The 21,040-nt window shown below is 42.9% G+C and overlaps 1 protein-coding gene across 1 annotated transcript in view; it reads left to right on the top strand.

Moving 5' to 3' along the window:
- The first annotated feature begins 7,349 nt into the window (after positions 1–7,349).
- LOC121521612 (NACHT, LRR and PYD domains-containing protein 12-like) overlaps positions 7,350–21,040 on the top strand; it is a 36,655-nt gene continuing 22,964 nt past the window's right edge. Inside the window, exons 1-3 of the mRNA XM_041805727.1 lie at positions 7,350–7,391; positions 14,268–14,350; positions 16,695–18,549. Coding sequence (XP_041661661.1) covers positions 14,269–14,350; positions 16,695–18,549 — 1,937 coding nt within the window. The 5' untranslated portion in view covers positions 7,350–7,391; position 14,268. The remainder of the gene's footprint in view (positions 7,392–14,267; positions 14,351–16,694; positions 18,550–21,040) is intronic.

Genomic DNA, 21,040 nt, shown 5'->3' with positions numbered 1-21,040 from the left:
ACACCATGAATTAAAACTGGTTTGTCAAGATTCCTGTTCTCTGAGCTCACTGTCAGTGTTTCCTCTCAGATTAAATAATTTCATAACCTTGCAAAGCAAATGGACGCGCCTGTTTCCATGTTTCTCACTGGTGAATCCATCTTGCAAAGCTCTCATCTGAACCATTTAGAGACCGGTTAGAAAGTGACAGGACCAATCAGCGACGAGGGGCAGTTCTTTCAGTCACGGCAGAGTCGTGAAGTAAACAAGCAGCGACAAGAGGCCGGTGCAATTATGGCAGAAGAGATCAGCGTGGATGCTGCTAAAGCGCCAGTTTTATCAGAACTTGACAACATTTCTTTGTTGCAAGAAGAACAAAGAACAGCAGTGAGTTGTTTCTTTTTAAAAATGACAAAACTTGAATACTTACATGTCTATAATCGCTATGTTTCACGTTATTCCTCGGTAGCTGCCTATGCACAGCTTGATAGCGGTACGTCATGTGTTTTGTTGCTCTGATTGGCCCGTAGAGATGTGACAGAACGTTCATCCAATCACACTCAGAATTTTTTTTCAAAGTCTCTGCCTTTTCCCAAATGTTCAGGTTAGTAATTTCAGTGATTTTGTTCTGAATGACTGAATTTTATAGACCAGGGGTCTCCACCGTTTTACACTATGAGAGCTACTTTGACAAAATGAAAGCAGCCGAGAGCCACTCAGAATTTTATATGATTGGTAACATTTATTTACATAGCAGATCTTCATTCAAACAAGCTGAATGTAATGTAACAGAAAACAAAAAAAAACATGTTATTACATTTTGTGTGTCTGTGCATACATCACTGTGTCAAATAACTTCCCCTGACATAACATCTGTGTTCATGTGCATGTTTTGTGCCCTTGAACTGTGAGATTATAGGACAACAATGAGGTACCACTTTTGATTGTCCAGGACATTAAGCTGTTCTCTATTTTGCTAAAAAGAAAATACAGGATACAATGAGAAGAAGGTCAAAAGCCCTCTTACACAAACAACACAAGAAACCCAGGACAGCATTTTTCACTAAACATGGAAAGATCCTGCACAGGAATGAGACAGTAATGTCATACAAATGACATGGGACAACACAGCAACAACTCAAATAACAAAGGGAATTAAATCAAGCCAAGGATCCCATCAAAGCAATTGTCCATTCTGCAACATACAGCCTGTTATGCATTCAGTCTTTGCTGCAGTTAGTGAGATGACTGGCACTGCATGGAGTCAACAAGACAGGTGTAGGCTGGAGTGTATCCGCTTAGGTTCACTCTTATGGAGTCAATTAAATGTTCATCTGTCAGGCTGGTTCTGAACTTAGATTTTATGACATTCATGTCAGAGAAAGCAGCTTTACAAAGATATGTAGAGCCAAACAAAGCAGACATTTTCAGAGCTGCTTGGTGAAGGTTCTTGTAGTTTTCTGGCTCAACTAGGCTCCAGAAATGCTGTGTATGCTGCTGAGATTTAAGCTGGACATCATAATTTAGAGGCTTATAACCTCCATCTCCACAGGATCAATACAGAACAGTTCAGCCATCAGTCCTGAAATCTCACTTATGTCCACCTCAATGAAGGGGTTGGCAATAAATGTCACACAGGGCTCCAGTTTCTCAAAGTCATTGAATCTGTCATCAAACTCCTGCCTAAGCTTCAGCAGTAGGTCACGATACTCGTGTACATTCAAAGAGGCTGCCCCCTTGTGGCTTTCTGACATTTTTGAGAATGAGGGGAAGTGCCGAAACCTTTTGTTTTTGACTTGCTGAATGTAAAATGACACCTTTGCTTTGAATGACTAAACAGCACTGATCATATCACATATGTTTTTATCTTTACCTTGCAACTGTAGGTTCAAGTTATTCAGTTTCTCAGTTATATCAGTAAGGAAGGGAAGCTGAAGCAGCCACTCAGGATCAGACAACAAGGTGGTGTCCTCCTCCCTTGATTCCATGAAAGTCTTGATTTCACACAGCAAGGAAAGAAAGCGCTGTAGGATCTTACCTTTGCTTAGCCACTGGATCTCAGTGTGGAGAAGGAGATCCCCATAGTTAGCAGAGCATTCTTCCAGGAACAGCTTGAAGCTCCTGTGTTGTTTGGCCTTTGCTCGAATAGAGTTGATAATCTTTACAACAGGTTCCATGACATGATCAAATCCCATAACCTTCTCGCATATGGCCTGTTGATGAATGATAAAATGATAGTTTATAAATTTGGGAAGGTCGGGGTCTGCTTTGCAGCAGGCAATAAAATCCAGAGTGACGTCCTGTCATAGCCGGCGCTCCGTCAGTTTTTATAGACACCAGCTTTTCAAGCGGGATCTTTTTCTCCACAAAGTAGTCCTTCACAGCGTTGTATATGTCAATTCCTCAGGTGGTGGTTTTCAGTGGAAGTAAGGTCAAAAACTCTTCTTTCGTAGAAAAGTCATTAAACACCATGCAAACAAAGAGAGCCAGCTGAGCCGTATCACCGGAGTCAACCGACTCATCACACTGTACTGAAAACCACTGACACCTGTTCAAGTCCCCTTCCAGCTGCTCCGCAGCATCCACAGACAGCGCAGACACTCTCCTTGCCACAACATTCGCACCCAGCTGTGCATCGGCAATAGCAGACATAATTTCTGTCTTACATTTATGATCCTTGAATAATGTCTCAGCCACAGCTGTCATCGCCTCTTTTACAACTCCACCATCGGTGAATGGCTTATTGTGCTTCGTTAGAATGTGCGCCACTTTAAACGAAGCTTCTGTTGCTGCGTTAGCCTTCTTCGTCGGTTTGGTGAACAGAGACTGTTGTCTTACAAGAGTTGCTTTAAGCTCCTTTACCTTCTCCTCTCATAGACCACTGCCAAGGGGAAAGTCCTGTGAAAAGTTGCCATGTACTTTGATAAAGTGGCGCTCGACGTTACATCTCTTACCGACAGACAGACTCGCACCGCAAATGAGACATGCGTTTGTCGTTCACATGCTTTAAAAAAAACTCCGCTTCCCACTCCTCATGAAAATGGTATATTTTCGGCCATTTGATGGCCTTACTAGTTCTCGCGGCCATGTCGAAAATGCTAGCTAGCCTATGCTGCTAGCCTGTAGACAACCGATGTGTGTCACTGTCTTTAATCTGCAGAATGAGGCGTGACGGAACCTCTGAGCGACACGAGACGCTCGACACTAACACCCAATACGGGACTTTGTGTATGTATGTACATATTCTTTGAACCTTTGGTGAGCTACTTAGAAACCAGTGGCGAGCTACTGGTAGCTCGCGAGCGACGTGTTGGAGACCCCTGTTATAGACCTTTATATGTGTTTTCCACCTCTTCAGATCCTCATGGCAATATTATGCAACTTACTAGTATATAAACATTGCTCTGGAAAAAATGAAGAGAACACTGCAATTTTTTTCTGAAATCAGCCCCTCTACATGTCTGACAGCCATGTCATTCCAGTGTCTATTAAATTCCAACACAAGCACACGTCATTCTACTTAATGAGGTAATGATTAGGTGATCACCTGAAACAAATAATATCTAACAAGGTAAAGTATAAAAACCACTGCTGTGGTCATCAATATCCTCTAGCAATAGGACCAGCTGGATAGTACAACACAGTGCTAGTAGTACCTCAAAAGTCACTGGAATGAAAAGGATAACTATCGACCATGCCAAAACGGTTGAAAATCAATTGCCAATCAGAGCAACAAAACATGTGGCATAGCCGCGACCAAGGAGTAAACTCCAAAGAGAACTGCATAATGCGAATCATGGCGACTGTAGACATGTCAGTGCATGACATTTGTCATTGTTGAAAGAAAACAACTCACTGCTGTTCTTTGTTCTTCTTGCAACAAAGAAATGTGGTCAAGTTCTGATAAAACTGGCGCTTTAGCAGCATCCACGCTGATCTCTTCTGCCATAATTGCACCGGCCTCTTGTTGCTGCTTGCTTACGTCACGAGTCTGCCGTGACTGAAAGAACTGCCCCTCATCGCTGATTGGTCCTGTCACTTTCTAACCGGGCCAGTGAGAAACAAGGAAATGGGCAAATCCATCTGCTTTGCAAGGTTAGTTTGATGCATTTTAAACTAATAATCCATTTCCCTTGTTGAAATGTAATCTTCGGTGAATTATGGTCAAAAATACCTTAATTTGTATTCCTGGAAACAATGATATTAACACAAACATTCTGGACACAGTCCAGTGTCCATTAAGAACACAGTAATGGGAGGTAACCATTGTGATCAATAAAGACTCATTTATAGTCGACCTCCTCTGACTTAAAGAACACAAACATTATTTCACATTTTACAAAGAAATCCTGCATGATCAGACAAGTTCATCTTGTTGTATAGGTTTTTGTATCTTTTGTATGTATATTGACCTAAAAAACTCACTAGATATCTGCATTTTGAGTAGTTTGGATTTATAAACTCACCAGGAGGCCGCCATGTTTTGGTCCCCACTGGAACTGTGACATCACAGTGCTCCTCGCCATTTCTCTGCTGTAACCGCTGTTTCAGACAGCCAGTGTTAGGGCTGATGTCAGAGAGGCTGCATGTCTCATGCATGGAGAATTTTTAGATTTGAGGTCTCTTCTGTTTTTTTCCTTGCACTACAAGTGGTTATCGGTCAAACTAGACAGGAACATGATGAATACAGAGTCATATTTACCTTCTTGTAGCAAATATTTACTTCCACATGAGTAGAATATGTTTGAAATCTGTTTGTTGATGAACCTGATGAAGGCCACGAGCTAAAATGTGTCTGTTTAAAAAAGTTGTTCCCCAAACTTCTACTATTTATGAAGCTTTCCATTTCCACATAATTAAGGTAAAGGTAAACACAGTACAAAAGCATTTCTGGTTTGCACTTTTCAAGGTAAAACCCCACTTAAGCATTTCTATGAAGAAATCCCTTCTTATGTACATAATGCTTTTATATTGAAAAGCTTCCTCTACACACTGAATCCAGTCACTTGTAGGGACGTTTATTGAGGTAAAACTTGGGAGGAATGATAGAGCTTTGACAGCAGGGAGAAAAAAAACAACGTGCAGCAAACTAATGCCTGGTATGAAAGCTGTTATGGCAATAACAGCTGCAAGCAGAAAATCCATCTCAAAAACATTTACTGCATGCGGAACTGGGACATCATGCTACCAGCGCGGACCAAAACATGGCGGCCTCCTGGTGAGTTTATAAGCTCAAATTACTCAAAATGCAGAGATTTAGTGAGTTGTTTTAGTTTATTATACACAGATCTATCCAACTAGAGGAACTTGTCTGAACATGCAAGGTTCCTTTTAAGCATCATAACAGAGATTTGAGCCAGAAAACAGACTTTTGGCTCTTTTCCACCGGCCCTTCTTAGCCCTAGTCTACTTGACTTGACTTGACTCTACTCGGTTTGTTTTGCATTTCCATGGGTGCGGTCGGAGCTACCATTAGCTTACCCTCATACGTCGTCTCTTTGCAGCTTGACTGATCTCGTCCTCGGCTTCATACTGTTGTATGGCTACCAAAACTCTCCTGTACTTCTCGCGCGTATTTCTTCTCGCCGCCTGCAGCCTTCTTTTGCTTTCCTCTCTCGCTCGGCCTGCTACAAAAAGCCACAAACCGAGCAGCAAGTACACCATTGCCTCTAGGTCAAACCATTGTTTGTGATTGTTTGTGTTTGTGTTGCGTACTAAATTACTATACGCAGTTTCGCATTATGACGACCCCGCCCACCGTGAGTAGGTACGAGGGCTGGTGGAAAAGGCACCCAAACCGAGTAGAGTCGAGTAGAGTGGAGCTGAGTCGAGTCAAGTAGGGCTCGAACTGTGTAGTGGAAAAACGCCTTTTGTCTCTTCTCTGGCACAGAGCCAGGCAGCTGCACTCTAATAAGGTCAAAGTTCATATTGCAACATTTTAAAATCTGAGAGGATCATATTTCTCCTGAGTGGGCGTTCATTCGACAGACATGCTCACACCATCCTAGAGCAGATTTTACAGCCTCATTTTTCATGATTTTGAAGCTTAATTTTATAAACTTAGAGATGTTTGATTGGACTGAAATTTGACCTGGGGGTTCATAAAACAGTGACCTGTCACACAACAAACCTAAATACAGATTAATTTTTACTTTACAGTATCTTTAAGATTTAATGTGACTTCAATGTGCTTTTTAATGACATAGTGATCATACGATACACCATGAGAGTGTTTAAGGAAGGTTTAATGGAATTAGAAACTGGATACCCCCTAATCCTAGTCTGAGATCAGTTCTATAACCAGACCAGGGTCAGATACCCGGCAGTGATCCAGATCAGACAGATTAGATTAGGGTCAGAACAGGCTGCAGTGAGGTGTAGTGAGGATCAGGCAGACAGGAGTGAAGGTGAAGTCAGATAAATTCTCTCTTTAGGTCATGAGGCTTGAATTTATGAACATGTTCTTCCTGTTTGTTTCTCACCTGTTTGTCTTCCTCGTTCTCAGGTTGTTCTACCTTCATGTTCTAGATCATCCACTGCACTGTCTGGACGATGAGATGAAGAAGATGATGAGGGACCAAGGAGACGAAGAGGACAGAGGAGAGTCTCCTCCTTCCAGCGGTGTCTCTGTGAAGAGTGACAGGTCTAAAGGTTACCCTCCAGACTTCAGTAGTGGACCAGGACCAGGATCAACATCCCCTTTTTCCAGCAGTGTCTCTGTGAAGAGTGACAGGTCTAAAGGTTACCCTCCAGACTTTAGTAGTGGACCAGGACCAGGATCAATGTCCCCTTTTTCCATCTGTGTCTCTGTGAAGAGTGACAGGTCTAAAGGTTACCCTCCAGACTTTAGTAGTGGACAAGGACCAGGATCAATGCCCCTTTTTTCCAGCAGTGTCTCTGTGAAGATTTACTGGTCTAAAGAAGAAACTCCAGAATTCAGTAATGGACCAGGACCAGGATCAATGTCCCCTTTTTCCAGCGGTGTCTCTGTGAAGAGTGACAGGTCTAAAGGTGACCCTCCAGACTTCAGCAATGGACCAGGATCAACATTCCCCTTTTTCCAGTGGTGTCTCTGTGAAGAGTGACAGGTCTAAAGGTGACCCTCCAGACTTCAGTAATGAACCAGGACCAGGATCAACGTCCCCCTTTTCCAGCGGTGTCTCTGTCAAGAGTGACAGGTCTAAAGGTTACCCTCCAGACTTTAGTAGTGGACAAGGACCAGGATCAATGCCCCTTTTTTCCAGCAGTGTCTCTGTGAAGAGTGACAGGTCTAAAGGTTACCCTCCAGACTTTAGTAGTGGACAAGGACCAGGATCAATGTCCCCTTTTTCCAGCAGTGTCTCTTTGAAGTGTGACTGGTTTAAGGGTTACCCTCCAGACTTCAGTAGTGGACCAGGACCCTCAGATTCACAGTAAGAGAACTTCCTCTGAACTGTCAGGAGCTCAGCTCTTTGTGTCTTCAAAACTAGAGCTGTCCCAGTCCCCACATTTTTATCTGTGGTATCCTGGTAATAAAACCAGAAATCTGGTGTTTTTAATGATTTAGAGACTCCAGACAAAGACTAATAGGAGGCTCTTCAACATTTTCTAAGTTTAAGTGTAATGTGGAGACTGAACTGAATGTGAGCCGAGTTAATTTAGAAGTTATTTTAAATCAAACTGTTAAAAGAAAAGACAACAATATTTGGAGCAACCAGGAGATGAATTTATTCTAAAAAGTTAAAAACAGGAGCAGAGACAGTCAAATCCAGACATGTTTCTAAAATAATCCTCTGAATATTGTTAGTTCAAACTATCCTAACACTGTCTTAAAAGCAGCTAAAAGTCATCATTAAAAGTCCAGTAATAAAATAAAAGTCCAAATCCCCAACGTCCTTTTCCCCCTACTGGCTGTGTGTTACTGTAAACCTCTCTGTTACGTTTAGATGTGCCAGAATAATGATTTCTCCTTAAAAGCTGTGTATTAGCATCTACAGTGGTCTCCGGTCAGAGAGATAAGCACAGAAGCAGAGGTCTGAATTCCACATGAGTTTTACTGAAGTTTAGTAAGAGATGGAACAGCTCACTTGCAGAGGAATGGTTTAAGTATGGCATCTGCAATTATCATGATAACAAACATTTATCGGTCAGTACAACAGAAACTGATATGTAATAAACATGCTGTGGCATTTAAATGAAGCAACATAAGCAGGCTACATAAATAGCTTTAGCTTATTAACAACAGGATAAAACATATTTTAAATGTGAACACATATAGGTCGTTTCCACCGAGCGGTCCAGCTTAGTTCGGTGCGGTATGGCCCGCTTTTTTTGGCGTTTCCATAGAGAAAGGGTCCCCAAAACTGACCCGTACCGTCCCACTTTTCGGCACCCTTCTGCAGTGGTGCCAATCTTACTTAACCGTACCGAAAAGGTGGAGCTACACACAATAGGGGCTGCACTGACGTCACGTCAGGGCACGACTCAGCTGCTCGCTTCCAGGCTTGAAACAAGGGAGTCTGCGCTGTGAGAAGCGGGCGAAAACGGGAGAAAAATGGAGTAATATCTGCCTAAATGGGAAATATTTGGACTTGACGGATATCCAAACTGTTTCCTAGTCTGTGGATGTTGGTATCTGGCCACAAATCAAGTTTCCTGTTGTTTATCTTGATGATTTTAAGGACACAAAGCAGAACCTGAAGGCTCACATCAGCCTGATCCATCCGCGATGGATGAGAAACTAAATTAATGCAGACGTTTCGTGAATACGAAGCCTTAGAACAGTTCATTCTCATCTGTAACTAGTTATTAATCTACTTCTTGCGTTAGATAACCTGTGAAAACATCGCTCTGTGGTTGTCGAATGGGCTCGTAAAACTTCAGGCTGCGGACTATTTTTAAACGAGATCAGCGCACCCCAGATTTCTGACTTAATCTAACTTGATTTTAACACCAGCTGAACTTTAACTTTATTTTTAAGACGGCGAGTTCTCACAGTACAGCTCTAAACTTTCATATTTAGTCATATAAACTGTTCTAGACTAGATATATTCACATATTAACATAGCATTACGACTCAAACCATCTCTGTACACGTATTCCATCAGCTGAGGAGCTGTACTGACGGAGGTTAACATAATGAAGATGTAGTTATTTTTTTTAAAAAGCACTTTCAGCTGAAATAAAGCTGTTTACTCCTTATTCCCTACTGATTTCTGTTGTAACTTTCTATAATTCTGCTGCTGCAACAGCTGACTCACGCTGTCTGTGACTTTACATGCATGCTTTTACAGCCCCGCCCACCCACGTGAGAGCACGGGTGTCTGTGGAAACGCAAACTATTTGGGGGTTTAGCGTACCAAACCATACCAAACCGAACTGAATCAAACCGGACCCCCTGATGGAAACACGGCTATACACTGCCTATGGCTGAAAACGTCATATAACATGTCTAACAAAAATCTTGTTAAACAAAATATGTATAATGAACTGAATAACAAACTTACATCTCCTCATGGGCGCATACCATGTTTATTCCTTGGCAGTCAGGTGTGGAATAGTAGCTAAGAGAAACATGAGCGGGAGGAAAGGACCCCAGTCCTTGCTGAGTCGTCCATGCTAATGCCTGTTCATTCTCCTATCTCACCTTGCCAATACTGCCCCCTTGTGGGAATTCAGTACACTCTCTGTTCCTTCCTGGACAGCATTGTCAGCCAGCACTTTGCTGACGCCCCCTCAGGTGAGGATTGTTGGCTTCTTGTTGGCTGCCGGTTCATCTGTCGATCACTACTCCTCGTGTCTGCTCCTCTCCTGTCGACTCACATGCCTGCTCCAGATGCTGCTGTTCCTTTGTCCCTCCTTTTGACTGCTGATAGGTCACAGGCCATCCAGCTTCTCTCTCACTGGGTTCTTGGAATCAGGCTGCAGAGAGCTCAGCAGTTGCTAGCTATTGTACTGTGGCCCTGAAGGCCAACAGGATTAAATATTTCAGAGGTGCAAAATACATTTCACAGAAACATTTCCTGGAGCATGAAATACACTATATATTGCCGAAAGTATTCACTCACCCATCCAAATAATTGAAATCAGGTCTTCCAATCACTTCCATGGCCACAGATGTATAAAATCAAATCATGCAGACTGTTTCTAAAAACATTTGTGAAAGAATGGGTCGCTCTCAGGAGCTCAGTGATTTCCAGCGTGGTACTGTGATAGGATGCCACCTGTGCAACAAGTCCAGTGGTGAAATTTCCTCGCTCCTAAATATTCCACAGTCAACTGTCAGTGGTAATATAAGGTGCTGATGCAGATGCTGAACCGCATAGTAGAGGTCATCAACTTTCTGCAGAGTCAATCACTACAGACTTCCAAACTTCATGTGGCCTTCAGATTAGCTCAAGAACAGTGGTAGAGAGCTTCATGGAATGGGTTTCCATGGCCGAGCAGCTGCATCCAAGCCATACATCACCAAGTGCAATGCAAAGCGTCAGATGCAGTGGTGTAAAGCACGCCATCACTGGATGAGTCTGGGTTTGGCAGTTGCCAGGAGAACGGTACTTGTCTGACTGCATTGTGCCAAGTGTAAAGTTTTATGGAGGGGGGATTATGGTGTGGGCTTGTTTTTCAGGAGCTGGGCTTGGCCCCTTAGTTCCAGTGAAAGGAACTCTGAATGCTTCAGCATACCAAGAGATTTTGGACAATTCCATGCTCCCAACTTTGTGGGAACAGTTTGGGGATGGTCCCTTCCTGTTCCAACATGACTGTGCACCAGTGCACAAAGCAAGGTCCATAAAGACATGGATGAGAGAGGTTGGTGTGGATGAACTTGGCTGGCCTGCACAGAGTTCTGACCTCAACCCAATAGAACACCCGTGGGATAAGTTAGAGCGCAGACTGAGAGCCAGGCCTTCTCGTCCAACATCAGTGTGTGACCTCACAAATGCTCTTCTGGAAGAATGGTCAAAAATTCCCATAAACACACTCCTAAACCTTGTGGAAAGCCTTCCCAGAAGAGTTGAAGCTGTTCTAGCTGCAAAGGGTGGACCGACGTCATATTAAACCCAATGGATTAAGAATGGGATGTTACAATCCCAAATTTCTTCAATAGGATTCAAATCTGGACTTTGACTTGGCCAATCCATCAGTTCCAGTACTCCAGATTCCTTTTTCTTGCTCAAATAGTCTCTGCACAGCTTTGAAGTATGCTTGGGGTCATTGTCTTGTTGGTATATGAACCCACGACCAATCAGATTCAGTCCAGAAGGGATTCCATGATGCACTAAGATGTTGTGGTAGACGTTCCTGTTCATGATAGCGTCCATTTTCACTCATTTGCCCATGTCGTATCCACAAATGGAAACCCATACCATACTGGAATCTCCACCGTGTTTCACTGTGGGTGACATGCATCTGGCATCAAAACATTCTCCAGCTTTTCTGCGCACATAAACACGACCATGCTGACCCAAGAGTTCAAACTTGGACTTGTCCGTCCAGAGTACCTTCTTCCAGTCATCAACAGTCCAGTGTTTGTGCTCGCTGGCAAATCTGAGGCGTTTCTGGATGTTTGCAGGCCTCAATAATGGCTTCTTAGCAGCTATTCTTCCCTTTAAGCCTTGTCCGTCAGTCGTCTGCTTATGGTCATTCTGGAGACTTTCTCAGACTCTGATCTAGAAGCATTCATCTCTGCCTGAAGATCAGCAGTGCTCTTCTTTCTGTCTCTAGTACTTCAAATCTTGAGGTGTCTGACATCTGCTTCAGTTAACTTTGGTTTCCTGTCTCTTCCTTTGCGCATTTTGGAAGTACCAGTCTGGGCAATTGACTCCAAAGCATACTTAATAATAATAATGCTAATAATAATAATAATAATAATAATAATAATTATTATCATCCTCATCATACATCACACTTATATAGTGCTTTTTTGGACACTCAAAGACGCTTCACAAACAAAACAAAACAAAAGAACAAAGGGTCTCAAGAAAATGCAAGTTTGAACAGGTGAATTTTGAGTAGTGATTTGAAGTTTTGTATTGAGTCTGAGTTCCTGATGTTTTGTGGGAGTGAGTTCCATAGGGTGGGGGCAGCTGCAGCGAAGGCTCGGTCCCCCAAGGTCCGGTGCTTTGTCCTGGTGGTGGGAGTGAGGAGGTTGGTGTTGGCTGATCTGAGGCGGTGGGTGGGGCAGTGCTGCTGAAGGAGATCGGTGAGATAAGGAGGGGCCAGGTTATGGAGGGACTTGTAGGTGATGAGGAGGACCTTGTATTGGATGTGGTATGGTATGGGGAGCCAGTGGAGTTGTTTGAGAATGGGGATGATATGGTCTTTGGAGCGAGTGCAAGTGAGGAGGTGAGCGGCAGAATTCTGGATATTTTGCAGTTTTTGGAGATGGGTGGAGGGGAGACCATACAGGAGGCTATTGCAGTAATTGAGTATGGAGGTGATGAATGCGTGAATGAGGATTTCAGCAGCGGATTGTGAGAGGGAGGGGCGGAGAAGGGCGATGTTGCGGAGTTGGAAAAAGGATGTTTTGGCGATGTGAGTTATGTGGGTTTTGAATGAGAGGGTGGAGTCCATGATGAAGCCGAGGTTGCGAACAGAGGGGGAGGGGGTAACAGTGTGACCACCAATGAGGAGGGAGATGTTCTGAGCTGAGGGGAGGAGAGCTTTGGGACCGGTGATGAGAAGTTCTGTTTTATTGCTGTTGAGTTTGAGGAAGTTATGATCCATCCAGGTTTTGATATCAGACAGGCAGTGTGTGATGGTGGAGACAATAACTGGGGACATGGATTTGGAGGAGATGTAAACCTGGTATTGTTGGTGTAGCAGTGGAAATGAAGTCCATGGTGACAGATGATGTGGCCGAGGGGTAACGTAGACGATGAAGAGGAGGGGCCCGAGCACCGAACCTTGGGGAACACCGGTGGTGACAGGGAAGGTGTGAGATTGGACGTTGTTTATGGAGACATAGTGGTGGTGGTCGGCGGGGTAGGAGGAGAACCAGGAGAGTGCTGTGCCAGAGATGCCGGTGGATTGTAAACGGTGGAGGAGGATGATGTGATCGATGGTGTCAAATGCTGCGCTGAGGTCAAGGAGGAGGAGGATGGAAAGGGAACCAGAGTCGGCGGCAAGGAGGAGATCATTGGTGACTTTCAGGAGGGCTGTTTCAGCGCTGTGGTGGGGGCGAAAACCAGATTGGAATGTTTCAAAGAGCTGGAAGTTGAGAAGATGTTGTTGGGCATACTTGACCACACTGTGAGAACACTTTATGTCTTTCCCTATTTGTTTCAGAGATCATCCAGCATCATGAAGTGCTTTAATGCGGACTCTCCATTTTCAGTGAGCGCTCCACATTTTACCATTTTTAACAGGAATGAGGAATTTCAAACTGAATTCACATTTTTATACCCAAATTTGAGCCGGCTCACTGGGCTTCTCTGAGAAGTCAGAAATTAGTCAAGCATAACATTCAACCACTAAAACTATTTTTTTTGTTGTTCAGGAATTCAAGTAAATAACTATAATTTGACATATTAATCAAGAAATAATAATGTGCTTTACTATTTTTCTGGGTTTTTTGTAAATCAGTAAATTTGAAAGTTCATGGATAACAATAATAATTATATTTTAGCATTAAAAATATCATTTGGGTTAAGGAGCTTCTACATATTGGTGTATTAACCATTGCAAAAACATAAAAAAATGATTTTGATAATTACCAATGCTGTTAATTTAGGGCAGCTGTGGCATAAACCTTACTTTGGATGGTGTGTTAAATGTGTGTTAAACACTGTACATAAAATAAACTTCTTTTTAAAAATCAACAACTGAAAACAAATTATCTGTTCTTATTGGTTATCAGCCATCAGGAGTAAAAAAATTTGGGTTATCAGTATTGGTTCAAAAAATACTTATTGTGCTTTACTACTGCTAAAACATATTTTTATGCACCTGCCTGGATTTATGAGAATCTAATATTTTAAAGTTCATCAAAAAGAAAAAGCAGGAAAAGAAAAAAAAAATAAATCAGTCCCTGGTACTTGAAAAAACTCAAAGCAACTTTCATCAGAGCTTCTGATCTGTTTGAGAACCAAGAATTAAAACCTGAACAGAAAAAACAAATCTGCCTCCATCAGGGTTAATAAAATCACCAGTTTGATTTTTCAGTCTCTGTGTATTCAGGATGAAGTTGCTGTCAGATTTTGGAGCAGATTGTTGTTTGGGCAAGAACTCAGTATCTGAGACATTTAGCTCTACATAGCTTTTGAACATTATACTGTATGTTCTAATCTGTGTATCCTTTAAATCCCTAGAATGAGCCAGAGGCCTGTTTGTGTGGAAGAACGATCTGGAACACTACGACTGCAGAGATCCAGTCAGTCCAGAAGTGTAATAGGTAAGACTGGTGTCATTAGTTTACATGCAGGTAGAAAAAGTGGGTTTAGGGTCTGACTTTGAATAAAAGTCCTGAAAAAATGAAGGATAAAATCCAGTGTATAAGCCATACTTTGATACCTATTTGACATCTAAAAACCTGGCTGTGTCTGATAGACCAGGACGACGTTATAGGACCAGGACAAAGAGCTAAGACAGACAACATCACCACCACAAGCAGCTATCACTGCCACATACAAACTGACCTGTCAGAAGGTCACCAGGGAGACAGTTCTAGAGTCAGTGGCTGAAATGGAGACATGACCACCTACTGTAGCAGACAACAACATGCTTCACTGGAATCTGTTCTGCTCCAGTGCTTTATACTGAGTAAAGGACAGCAGTTCAGTTAACTAGCCTAATCAGGCTCTAAGCTCTAGATCTACTGAACCATGCATGGAAACGTTCTGATTGCATCTGAGAACAAGACTTTTGAATGTACTTCATTAGATGGTATGTTATGCATGATATACAGTCGCTAGAAAAAGTATGTGAACCCTTTGAGATTTCTTGGATTTCTGCATAAATTGGTCATCAAATGTGTTCTGATCTTCATCTAATTCACAACAACAGACAAACACAGTCTGCTTAAACTAATACCGCACAAAAAATGATATGTTTTCATGTTTTTATTGAACAAAACATGTAAACATTGACAGTGCAGGTTGGTAAAAGTATGTGAACCCTTGGGCTAATGACTGGTTGACCCTCCTTTGGCAGCAATAACCACAACCAAGTGTTTCCTGTAGTTGCAGATCAGACCTGCACAACAGTCAGCAGGAATTTTGGACCATTCCTCTTTACAAAACTGTTTCAGTTCAGCAATATTCTTGGGATGTCTGGTGTGCATCGCTCTTTTGAGGTCATGCCACAGCATCTCAATCAAGTTGAGGTCAGGACTCTGACTGGGCCACTCCAGAAGGCGTATTTTCTTCTGTTAGAGCCATTCTGTTGTTGATTTACTTCTATGCTTTGAGTCATTGTCCTGTTGCATCACCCATCCTCTGTTGAACTTCAGTTGGCGGACAGACGGTCTTAAGTTTTCCTGTAAAATGTCTCGATAAAATTGGGAATTCATTTTTCCGTCAATGACAGCAATCCGTCCAGGCCCTGAGGCAGCAAAGCAGCCCCAAACCATGATGGCCCCTCCACCATATTTCACAGTTGGGATGAGGTTTTCATGTTGGTGTGCTGTGCCTTTTTTTCTCCACACATAGCGTTGTGTGTTCCTTCCAAACAACTCAATTTTGGTTTCATCTGTGGACAGAATATTTTGCCAGTAGTGCTGTGGAACATCCAGGTGCTCTTTTGTTAACTTCAAACGTGCAGCAGTGTTTTTTTTGGACAGCAGTGGCTTCCTCCGTGGTGTCCTCCCATGAACTCCATTCTTGTTTAATGTTTTACTTATTGTAGATTTGTCAACACAAATATTAGCATGTGCCAGAGATTTCTGTAAGTCTTTAGCTGACACTCTAGGATTCTTCTTCACCTCATTGAGCATTCTGCGCTGTGCTCTTGCAGCCATCTTTACAGGACGACCACGCCTAGGGAGAGTAACAACAGTGCTGAACCTTCTCCATTTGTAGACAGTCTGTCTTACTGTGGACACATGAACATCAAGCGTTTTTAGAGATACTTTTGTAACCCTTTCCAGCTTCATGCAAGTCAACAATTCTTGATCGTAGGTCTTCTGAGAGCTCTTTTGTGCCAGGCATGGTTCACATCAGGCAATGCTTCTTAAGAACAGCAAATTCAACACTGATGTGTGTTTTTTATAGGGCAGGACGGCTTTAACCAACACATCCAATCTCATCACATTGATTGGACTCCAGGTTGGCTGACTCCTGGCTCCAATTAGCTCTTGAAGAAGTCATTAGCCTAGTGGTTCACATACTTTTCCACCCTGCACTGTCAATGTTTACATTTTTTGTTCAATAAAAACATGAAAACATATCATTTATTGTGCGGTATTAGTTTAAGCAGACTGTGTTTGTCTATGTGTTGTGAATTAGATGAAGATCGGAGCACATTTGATGACCAATTTATGCAGAAATCCAAGAAATCTCAAAGTGTTCACATACTTTTTCTAGCTACTGTATTCTCATGAACATAGGACATTTGAACATTTTAGCTGAAGCCTGTTCTTGTTTTCAGTTTATTCTCCTGTAGCAGCTCAGTTTTATTACAGGGCTATTGTTGAGTTGTGCAGTTTGTGTAATATTTAACAATGAAAATGGTCAGTTTGATCATGTTCTAAAACCAGATTCCTGGTGTCACTCAAGTCTGATATTGTTGTGGTTTTTCAGCAGATAGAGGTCTACAGGAGGTTCTAGATGAACACAGGATCAGTCTGAGGGAGAGATGTGAACATGTGACTGAAGGAAGTGATGAAGCAGGAAGTAGAACTCTTCTGAACAGGATCTACACTGAGCTCTACATCACAGAGGGACAGAGTGAAGAGGTGAACAGCCAACATGAGGTGAGACAGCTTGAGACAGCTTCCAAGATGGAGAGCCTCCATGAGACTCCAATCAAGTGTCAGGACATTTTTAAAGCCTTACCTGGCCAACAGAAACCCATCAGAGTGGTTCTGACCTACGGTGTGGCTGGTGTTGGAAAAACCTTCTCTGTGCAGAAGTTCACTCTGGACTGGGCAGAGGGCTCAGAAAACCAGGACATCAGTCTGCTGGTTCTGCTTTCATTCAGGGAGCTGAATTTGATCAGAGATGAGCGCTACAGTCTTCTGGAGCTGCTCCGTGTTTTCCATCCAACATTACAAAAGGTCAGAGCAGAGACGCTGGCTGTCTGTAAACTTTTGTTCATCTTTGACGGCCTGGATGAGAGCAGACTGTCGTTGGATTTCAACTTCAGTGAGGCTGTGTCTGATGTGTCAGAGAAGTCCTCGTTAAACGTGCTGCTGCCAAACCTCATCAAGGGGAATCTGCTTCCCTCAGCTCTCATCTGGATAACGTCTCGACCTGCAGCAGCCAATCAGATCCCTCCTTCATGTGTGGACAGGGTAACAGAGGTCCGAGGCTTCACTGACGCCCAGAAAGAGGAGTACTTCAGGAGGAGGTTCAGTGATGAAGATCTGTCCAGCACAATCATCTCCCACATCAAGACATCCAGGAGCCTCCACATCATGTGTCTGATCCCAGTCTTCTGCTGGATCACTGCTACAGTTCTGGAGCACATGATGAGCACGGAGCAGAGAGGAGAGCTGCCCAAGACCCTGACAGACATGTACTCACACTTCCTGTTGGTTCAGACCAAGAGGAAGAAGAACAAGTATGATGAGGGACCTCAGATGAGTCCTGAGGAACTCACCAGATCTGACAGGGAAGTTCTTCTGAAGCTGGGGAGGCTGGCGTTTGAACATCTGGAGAATGGAAACATCATGTTCTACCAAGAAGACCTGGAGCGCTGTGGTCTGGATGTCACAGAGGCCTCGGTGTACTCAGGAGTTTGTACTGAGATCTTTAAAAGAGAGAGTGTGATCCTCCAGAAAACAGTTTACTGCTTTGTTCATCTGAGCGTTCAGGAGTGTCTGGCTGCAGTCTACATGTTCCACTGTTTCACCAACAGGAACATAGATGTAGTGGAGGCTTTCTTAGAAGACATCAGACACAAGGACTCATCCCAAAATCCTTTCTTGAAGAAGAATCCTGAGTTTTTTCAAACTCCTGATAGCTTTGATCTATCCCTGGATGTCTTTCTGAAGTGTGCTATGAAGAAATCCCTGAAAAGTCCAAATGGACACTGGGACCTGTTTATTCGCTTCCTTCACGGCCTCTCTCTGGAGTCCAACCAGAGACTCTTAGGAGGTCTGCTGGGTCAGACAGACATCAGTCCAGAAATGATCCAGAGAGTCATCAAGAACCTGAAGGAGATGAACAGTGATGATATCTCTCCTGACAGAAGCATCAACATCTTCCACTGTCTGATGGAGATGAACGACCTCTCAGTACATCAGGACATCCAAGACTTCCTGAAGTCAGAGAACATTCCATGGTGGAAACTGTCTGACATCCACTGCTCTGCTCTGGCCTACATGCTGCAGATGTCAGAGGTTCTGGATGAGTTCAGTCTGAGCCGGTACAACACATCAGACCAGGGACGACTGAGACTGATTCCAGCTGTGAGGAGCTGCAGGACAGCTTGGTAAGTCCAGATGTGATTAAATAAGAGCAGGGCCAGTTCTAGCCATTTTGTGGTCCTAGATTTGAATTTGGCGCCCCCTATACCCAGCACTTTGTCATCACCTCAGAATAGTTAATAGTTGACTAACTAATATTATTGTAGAAGTTTAGTTTGTGTGTTTGACTAGTAATGTCTGCTCTCTTTAGCACATATAATCTGCTGATCTGTCATCCTCCCTTTCTGTTTTCTCCTGTTGTCATCTCATGGCAGCTGTGTGTCTTTATGAAATCATGGTGTGAGCTCAGACGTTCCAGTGCTCTTCTTTATATTAGTGATGAAAAACACAAACATAATGTCCCTGATGAACTTTCTCTAAGCTACTCTCTGCTGTTTCTGAACAATCAGGAGATGTGGAATAAGAGTTGATTCTATTCTAGGACGTGATCCACTTATGATCAGTGTTAGCTGTGGATCTCTGAGGTTTTAGAATGAGTTCAGAGGAGACTGTGTATCCACCACATCTGTTATTTATAAAGTCAAAGATCTAGAGCAAATTTCCAGCACAGAGCTCCTCTAATGATTATAATCCGGTCTGAGTCAGCATGATTTTATTTTCTGATGGTGGTCTTTGTGGCTTTTTTGTCCTTTTATGGTAAACAAAAATGGAGGCTGCATCAGACACTATAAACAAACATGACATACAGTACTGTGCAGAACTTTTAGGCATGTTTGGGCTGAAATTTGAGGCTGAAGTAAGGAGTGAAAACAAAACAAAACCACATCTTTTTGGCGGAGTTAGGGGTAGATGTGGGGCTTAAACATAGCCTAGGGTACTGTTAGGGCGGGTAGGAGGCTCTCCACAACCTCCTGGTCGTCATGTGTATGTTCTAAGCACCTAAAAACTGTTGGTGGTTGCTGGGTGTATTATCAGGGGTGCAAAGGCCTGGACAAAAGAAATGCTGTTAAGAGCTCGACCTTGGCTGCTGAGCGACGCGACACTGACTCTGGACGCCCTCCCTCCTGTCTTCAGCCCGGGGTTGTGGAACATCAGGACCTGTAAAAAAGCGCTCTACATGCAAAAAAATTCTGCACAGTACTGTATGTACACCTTTATTAGAGATTGTCTCTCCTATGAATTCTTCTTAGGGCATATATATATATATATATATATATATATATATATATATATATATATATTAATTCAATTTTTTTTGTTTGGGACGAATTAAAAAAATAAAAATCAAGATTTTCTGAAATTCCTCCACAATCCTCTTTCTCTGACCCCCTGGGGCACCAGTAGTTTACACCCTCCCCCTCTTTCACCACAGAGATGTGCACACAACAGTCGCAACACAAATCCTGAGGTTCATGTTTGCAGCGGATTAGATTTTTAGGCCATATCGCCCAAGTCTAATTTTCCTGTTTTGCTCACAGATGACTTTACTGAGCTGAACTTGTTCTGTTTCAGATACTATCCACATAAACGCTCTCTGCTCCTCTCTTAATGCGCACAGAGCTTCTCCCAGCCCTCCACCTCTCTGAGTCTGATCTAAGATCAATATTCTTTAGCTTCACATGTCAGCAGAATCATAGAAATCTGGTTTGAACTGTGTCGGTCAGTATGAAGTGATCACAACAGCTTTTTTTTTGTGTTGATAAGGAGGATTGTTGATGAAGATCACAGTGATTTACAGTCAATAGAGAGCAGAGGAACAAGGAGAACATCAGAAAACGACTCAAACAACAGCTGAAAAGTTTCATCTTTGACATCAAACTTCACAGCTCTCTCATACATGAACAATAAGGGGTCACTGGACATTTCAAAGTGAAGTTCTTCAAAGTCTTAAAGTCTCATTTTTACCAGGAAGAGGTCTTAAATTTTAGAGAGGCTACTGTCTAAGACGTGTCTTTATCCAGTCTTGGTCTTCTTGCCAACCTTAGACGGTCTGAATGGTTGTTTTTATCCATAATTCTGGTCCATGTAACAGTTAGCAGCATTTCCAGCAGTGCTGTCTGTACATAACCTGTGTGTGTCAGCCCTGCCCCCTCAGTGTGAGCAGCTCAGAGAGAAGCCTTCAGTGTTAGCTCCAGATTTAAAGAGAAGAAGAAGAAATGAATTCAGCCACACAGAGAGGACTTCTGGTTATTAAAGGCTGTCCCAGAAAACAGCAGAAAAACAGTAGCAGCAACATGATGGCTGTACAGTAAAGATTCAGAGTTCTCTGTCCATGTGTTCATCCACACTCAGTCATGTCTGTGTCTGCGTCCCTCGCTATGTAGAATCATGAGCCAGGATATCCTTTATGAATAGATATTTTGCACCATGGCCTGTTAGTCCTGGAGGAAATATCAGTCTCATGTAGTGGTTGACCATAAACTAGTATTAAAACACATCCAAATAAAAAGTCCCACACTCTAATATTTCACTGGACCACCTTTAGCTTTGATTACGGCATCGTTTCAATAAGCTTCTGTAATGTCACAACATTTATTTCATCCAGGGTTGCATTAA

This window comes from Cheilinus undulatus, linkage group 14 (assembly GCF_018320785.1).
Source record: "Cheilinus undulatus linkage group 14, ASM1832078v1, whole genome shotgun sequence".
NCBI classification, from domain to species: Eukaryota; Metazoa; Chordata; class Actinopteri; order Labriformes; family Labridae; genus Cheilinus; species Cheilinus undulatus.
Note: the sequence above shows the minus strand (reverse complement) of the source record. Positions and strands in the feature narration are given on the sequence as shown.